Source organism: Erinaceus europaeus, chromosome 8, assembly GCF_950295315.1.
Source record: "Erinaceus europaeus chromosome 8, mEriEur2.1, whole genome shotgun sequence".
Taxonomy (NCBI): domain Eukaryota; kingdom Metazoa; phylum Chordata; class Mammalia; order Eulipotyphla; family Erinaceidae; genus Erinaceus; species Erinaceus europaeus.
In genome coordinates, this window is record NC_080169.1 from 3,250,204 (window position 1) to 3,257,540 (window position 7,337).

The following is a 7,337-nucleotide window of genomic DNA, read 5'->3' on the forward strand; positions in this document are numbered from 1 at the left end:
GGGGTGCTGAAGTCCTAAGGGAGGGTGCAGAGGTCCTAAGGGAGGTGCTCCTCCTAAGGGAAGGTGCTGAGGTCCTAAGAGAGGGCTTGTCCTAAGGGGGGGCTGAGGTCCTTAGGGAGGATGCTGAGGTCCTAAGGGAGGTGCTGAGGTCCTAAGGGGGGTGCTGAGGTCCTAAGGGGGGTGCTGAGGTCCTAAGGGAGATGCTGAGGTCCTAAGGGAGGTGCTGAGGTCCTAAGGGAGGGCTACTTCTAAGGGAGGTGCTGGTCCTAAGGGAGGTGCTGAGGTCCTAAGGGAGGTGCTGGTCCTAAGGGAGGTGCAGAGGTCCTAAGGGAGGGTACTCATCCTAAGGGGGGTGCTGAAGTCCTAAGGGAGGGTGCAGAGGTCCTAAGGGAGGTGCTCCTCCTAAGGGAAGGTGCTGAGGTCCTAAGGGAGGGCTCGTCCTAAGGGGGGGCTGAGGTCCTTAGGGAGGATGCTGAGGTCCTAAGGGGGGTGCTGAGGTCCTAAGGGAGGTGCTGAGGTTCTAAGGGGGGTGCTGAGGTCCTAAGGGAGGTGCTGAGGTCCTAAGGGAGGTGCTGAGGTCCTAAGGGAGGGCTCGTTCTAAGGGGGGCTCCCCCGCAGCCCCCTCGGCCGCCGCCCCCGGGCTGGGGAGGCGGCGCTGGAGACGCGCCGGGCGCTCCGCTGTGCGCCCTGCTCTGCGCCCCGGGCCTGGCCGGGCCGGGCAGGAAGCTCCGGGCGCGAGTCTCCCGCGCGGCCGCCGGGGCGGGGAGGCTGCGGGCCGGGAGGGCGGCTCTGCACAGCCAGCGGGGCTCCCACACCCCTCCCGCCCTCTCCCCGCGCGGAGAGCGACTCCCTTCAAAAAAGAAAGAAAAAAAAAGCGCATTGGCGGAGCCGGGCCGCAGGACCCCTCCTCCAGGGCGCCCCCGGCCCTCCCCGCCTCCGCCCCGCCCGCCCCGCCCGCCCCTCCCCGCGGCTGCAGGGCGCCCGCCTCCCTCTCGCCCTGCGTCTCCGATCGCGCGGAGCCCGTGCGCGCTGCCGGCCGAGCCGACCGACCGACCGACCGACAGACCGACAGACCGAGCCGAGCGCAGCCCCCGGAGCCCCCGGAGCCCCCGGAGCCGAGCGGCCGAGCCCGGCGGGACCTGCGGCGGCCGGAGCCCCCAGCCCACGATGCGGCGCTGCCCGCGGGCCCGCGCCCCGCCCGGGCGCCCCTGCGGCCGCTCGCCTCGCGTCACCTGCTGCGTCCCGGTGCTGCTGCTGCTTGGCTTCGCCGGGGTCCCCACGTCGCTGGGGTCCTCCTTCCTGACAGGTAGCGGGCGCCGCGGGGACAGGCTGCGGGACCGGGCGGGCGGGCGACGGGGCGCGGGCTGGAGGGCAGAGGGGCACCTGGCCTCGGGGTTGCGGAGGGCAGCGCAGGGCAGCGCAGCGCAGGGCAGCGCAGCGCAGGGCAGGGCAGGGCAGCAAGGCAGCAGGGCAGCAGGGCAGCAGGGCAGCAGGGCAGCGCAGGGCAGGGCAGGGCAGCGCAGGGCAGCGCAGGGCAGCGCAGGGCAGCGCAGGGCAGCGCAGGGCAGCAGGGCAGCAGGGCAGCGCAGGGCAGCAGGGCAGCAGGGCAGCGCAGGGCAGCAGGGCAGCAGGGCAGCGCAGGGCAGCAGGGCAGCAGGGCAGCGCAGGGCAGCAGGGCAGCAGGGCAGCGCAGGGCAGCAGGGCAGCAGGGCAGCGCAGGGCAGCGCAGGGCAGGGGTGCAGACACTCGAGCCGAGGTGCCCTTGGCATCCGTGTGGTGAGTGAGAGCAGAGCGGACACTCCATTTGGATTTGAGAAATGCCTTTATTTATTTATGATGTTTGTTTCCCTTGACCTTACTCTAAATCTCACCCCGTATACAAGGGAAAACCAAAACAAAAAGAATGAAAAAACACGCGGGTTCCCATACACTCTTCTTTTTTCCCACTCACTAGGGCCCCCCACCCCCGTGTGTCCTGGGTGCTAAAATGCTTTTCCAATCAACCACTTGCTTTCCCAATCTTGCATTTACATAAGTGATCATATTTTCGAAGGGCAGTAACAAGCAGGGCATAATAATGACATGTCTTCAGTCAGGTGAAGACCTCAGCAGCTGTTCTGAAGGACATACTTTGCTGACACCTGGTGCAGAAAACAGAATACTGAGCCGATTTCTGAGAGACGTGGAAAGAGTATTGTGTTCCAAAAAGCGATTTCCACCCGAAATAATATAAGGCAAATTCATATAAAGGCCTGTTCGTTACCATAATCCCGAATTTTGCTTCAAATTTAATATTTGCCCAAATGATGCATTCGATTTTCTTTTTTTCTTTTTTTTTTTTTTGGCATGTGGGGTCGTATTTAGCTGGAATCGTCCATAAGAGAATATTACTAAAGAGATGGATAGAGTTGTGCTTAAGCCATTTGAGAGAAAACTCTATCGCACAAATTAAAAAAGAAATGGTTTGATGTAACTATTAATTTTCTTCTGGTAGGGATTTATTTTTGGTGAGTTTGATAAAACTCATTAAGGATTTCTAAAATGTGGATAATTTCAAAAAGACTTAGTGATGCAATGTAAACTTTTGTATGACCCTAAGCTAAGCTCATATAAAAAGGGTTTTTTTTTCCCTTCACTGTAGGCTCTGTGGCAAAATGTGCAAATGAAGGTGAAGTTCTTCAGATCCCCTTCATCACGGACAACCCTTGCATAGTGTGTGTGTGCTTGGTAAGTCTGGAGATCGGTACTGTGAAGTGAAGCGCTCTTTCTGACAGGGTAAACACATTCAATAGCATCATATAAATACCCAGTTCTCAAAAATTGTCCTTATAGTCAGTATTCCAAAACTGCTCACAGCCAGTGAATTAAATTCAGGAGAACTTTTGAGTTTTACGGGATTCAGACAATTTTCATTTCATCAGATTGGGAAGCCTTGCCTTTCACATCTTCTTATGGGCATGAGCTTCAGACAGACTTTCCATGGCGTGTTTTGGTGAGAATTACCTTCTGCATTATCTGTTCCTCCCAAGCTCTTACCACTAAATCATGGTGCTCCCACTCCCGAACCTTCTGCTGTGACCCTGTCATTTGAACTAGGTGGGGAAATAATGAGAGACCATGGAGTCTACAGGGCAGGGATGAAGGACATGACAAGGGAGAAGAAGATCACGATAAACATGAGGGTGAAACGTGATCCTGGATTTGCTTACTAGACCCTAACTCTCAAAAATTGTGTTTCTATTTCTGATTTGGAGTTATAATTCAGAAAGGACATTGTATCTCCGAGTGATACTTGGCTGTCAGCACCTTAATTAATACTGTGGCTAATAGATAAAAAACTAACTTATTTCTCACGACCTCAGTATACTAGTTAATGATAATACCAAAAAAAAAAAAAGTTAATGATAATACCTACTAAGTCACTACATGGGGAATATTAAGTTATAGAGTAGAGATTTCTGAGATGAAATAGAGACTAACATGGCCAAATCTTTGGATCAATATATTCGACCTGCCAATCACGTTATCAAACTTTGATTAAAAGTTTGATTAAAACTCTGTTGGATCTATTGCAATAGACTCAGGTCGTCGAGTGCAAAGCCCCAAAGTAAAAGATAACTGCTTATTTTTCTCATCAACACGCTATTTAAAACTGCAGAAAAGAAACGCTTTTCTGCATAGGTGAAGGCCAAGCCATCGGGGTTTAAACTACCCAAACTTTTAATGTATCACATGATAAATGAATGAAAGTGAATATTTGTATTAAATGACTACCAGGTTATGAAGACTAAGAGAATCAACAGAAACAGAAGTAAAATGCATTTGATTTCCTGAGATGATATATTGTTACCCCATTAAACAACAACAACAACAACAACAACAAACAAGCCTAAGGATTCCTCAGAGTTCTTCTCATCTGTAGTTGCCATATTATTATTGAGCTTTCGCTAAAAGACATATTGAACAAAATCTTCGTGGGCCAGGCAGTGGCGCACCAGGTTAAGTGCACAAGGTTCCATGCAAAGGCCGGCTCAAAGACCCAGGTTTGAGTCCAGCCCCCCACCTGCAGTAGGGGTGCTTCCTAAGCACTGAGGCAAGTCTGCAGGTCTCTCTCTCTCTCTCCCTCTCCCTCTCTTTCTCCCTCTCTTCCTCTCTCCCTCTCTCTCTCTCTCTCCCCCCTCTCTCCCCCTCTCAATCTCCCTCTCCCTCTACCTCTCAGTTTCTTTCTGTTCCATCAAATAAAGTAGAAACAAATAAATATGTAAATAAATGAAAAAGGGAAATATGGCTGCTAGGAGCCGTGTACTTGTAGTGCTGGCTCTGAGCTCCACTGATAACCCTGGAGGCAAAAAAAAAAAAGTTTTGAGTTAAAAATTTGATTCAGGTGCATTATTTTTACAAATGTAATAAGTATGTGTGAGTCTTTTTCATATTTCTGTTACCATTATGATGCAAGTTAATTATTTTAGTCCTATTCTGAAATTTCAGAAGACATTATCCTGACCAGCTAGTATTTCAATGTGCTTGGAATCCCACATGTGGAAATATTACTCCCCCCAACATTACTCTTCATAAGTCTTAAATACTTAGTTTGGGCTTTGCAGACTGTCCCTAATCACCGCGGGTGAATTTCTGCACACAGCATTTGTTCTGTTGTTGTATGCTCACCCTGGTGGTGGAAAACTGTCTTTCAGCGCAAGTGCAGATTACTGATAAGAGAATAAGGTAAATGTCAGAGTCTGCCCTTTTTGAAAATACTGGAGAAATCTGAGGGGAAAAAATGCATCTGTTGGAATTCGAGTGGGAATCATATTTATTGTGGCGACTTGTTCAGTTTCGGAGTGTGATCGGTTCACTTGTGTCTGAGTAGTATTCCTAGGTACATTCCTTGAGTAAAGACTCAGAAATCCTTCCTCTATGTAAAGCCAGCTCAGGCAATCCAACTCTCTTGTAATTCAGAAGAGACATCTGAGCTTACAGGAGCTGGCAAACTCAGAGATGCATTGTCACGACCTTTGAGGGGATTTAAGATTATGGGACCCAGACTGTCATAGTCATTACTGCTTCCCAAACTTTTATAATGGCATGATAAAATAGAAGAGTAAGGACAAATGAATGACTCTACTTGGAGTTTTTTTTTTTTTTTTTTGGCTCCAGGGTTATTGCTGGGGCTCAGTGCCTGCACTATGAATCCACTGCTTCTGGAGGCTATCTTTTTTGTTTGTTTCCATTCTTGTTGCTGTAGGATGGGACAGAGAGAAACTGAGAAGGGAGGAGAAGACCTTAGACAGGAGAGAGAAAGATAGACACCTGCAGACCTGCTTCACCACTTCCTAAGAGACACCCGCTCGCCCACCCCCGCAAGTGGGGAGCCGGGGGCTCGAACCGGGATCCTTGGGCAGGTTCTTCCGCTGTGTGCCATGTGCGCTTAACCCAGTGCGCAGCCGCCTGGCCCCAGGTGCATGTAAGTTCCCCAGGCACTGCTGCGGTCCGTGGGTGGGCGTCAGAGTGCTCTGGGCTGCTGTGAGGCGGCTCAGCACTGCTGTGCAGGTAGACGCGTCCAGCAGAGCTGACACTCGCAGGCACGGCTAACGCTCCTGGAACATGGCCACTGGCACTCTGATCTTGCTCTGCTTCGCTCATCTCTCACACTGTCCTATTTGACAGATGAAGAAGCGGAGACTAACAGAGTTTTAAGTATCTTATGAGGGTCCTTTTATGTTGTTATCCTTTTTTTTTTTTAAATAAGTAGTGAAGTTGGAGCTCCCTCTTGGTTTTATCTGTTTCTAGTGCATATTCTTGTAATAGAGAGAGCCCGTTTGCTTGGTTAAATATGTGAAACGGCAGAGAAAATAGATCACAGAGTTATTTCACTATGTGGCATTGCTTATACACACACACAGACACACACACAGACACACACAGACATACACACACGCAGACACACACACACAGACATACACACACAGATACACATACAGGGACACACACACAGACACACACACTCACACACATGCACGCAGACACACACACAGACATACACACACAGACATACACACACAGACACAGACACACACACATACAGGGACACACACACACACACACAGACATACACTCACACACACAGACACACACACAGACACATACACACAAACACAAATAGACACACAGACAGACAGACACACACACACAGAAACACACAAACAGACATACACACACAGGGACACACACAGACAGACACACACAGACACACAGACACATACAGACACAGACACACAGACATACACATACATACACACAGACACATACATACACAGACACACAGACACAGACACATATACACACACACACACACACACACACAACCTTTTGAGCCTTTTAGGAATCCAGTTAGTCAGTTTTTGTTATCCACATCATATGAAAGGGAAATCCCATTGCCATTTCAGCTGACCTGTAGGGAGCTTTAATTCGGGGCTCGTTTTATGCCTGTGCATTGAGTGTATGGAATAGTCGAAACTGTACTCTGGGTAAAGAGAAATAGTCACATTTAGTTTGTGTTGGTCCAGACCTTTAGCAGAAACATACCTCAAGCTGAGCATAAGATCAGATCTTATTTCATAATATGTTCTTTAAAAAGGGGGAGGGACCTCAGCCTGTGCTTAAAAAGACATGAGCTGTTACAGCTGGAAGGAAATAGGTGGCACACAGTCCTGTACGTGATTACAGTGTAAAAGCTTGAAAAAAAAACCAGCTCACAAAGTCAGCTTGGCCTGATCTAGTCTTTTAAGCCCTGAGATTTCTCAAAGAAGGAATGAGCTCATTTCTGTGGGTCTCTCTGAGCAGGACAGACACAGTGGCCGCAGCAGGCAGCACTGAGTGATTCCAATCTCATCTCTTGCTTGCTTAGAGACAAGAGTCTTTGCAGGACCACGTGTGGTCCAACAATAACCTGTTTGTCAGCTGGTGATGGGGAGCACATGTAAAATGTGGGCGGCAAAGCTTCAGTTTACCTATTCCAGGGGAGGGAGGAAGGTGAGAAGTTGGGTTTCTTATCCTGAATCTTGGGGCAGGGGCAGGCGGGTTAGAGCAAACATAGCTCCATTTCTTAGTAAAAATGAAAAGGATGGGGCTAGGAGGTAGCTCACCAGGTAAAGTGTGTACCTCACTATCCAGAAGGCCCTGGGTTCAAGCCCCAGCACTGCACTGGAACACCACACCTGAAGAATTTGCAAAGATAGTGGAACCCTGCTATGATCTCTCTCTGTCTTTTTCTCTCTCTCCATATATGTATGGAGAGAGAGAGAGAGAGAGAGATATGGAGAGAGCACAAGTACGAG

At 49.8% G+C, this 7,337-nt stretch overlaps 1 protein-coding gene across 1 annotated transcript in view; it reads left to right on the top strand.

The window, feature by feature from the left end:
• Positions 1 to 696: 696 nt before the first annotated feature.
• BMPER (BMP binding endothelial regulator) overlaps positions 697 to 7,337 on the top strand; it is a 292,909-nt gene continuing 286,268 nt past the window's right edge. The window contains exons 1-2 of the mRNA XM_060195832.1: positions 697 to 1,306; positions 2,642 to 2,727. Of these exons, the coding sequence (XP_060051815.1) occupies positions 1,168 to 1,306; positions 2,642 to 2,727 (225 nt within the window). The 5' untranslated portion in view covers positions 697 to 1,167. The remainder of the gene's footprint in view (positions 1,307 to 2,641; positions 2,728 to 7,337) is intronic.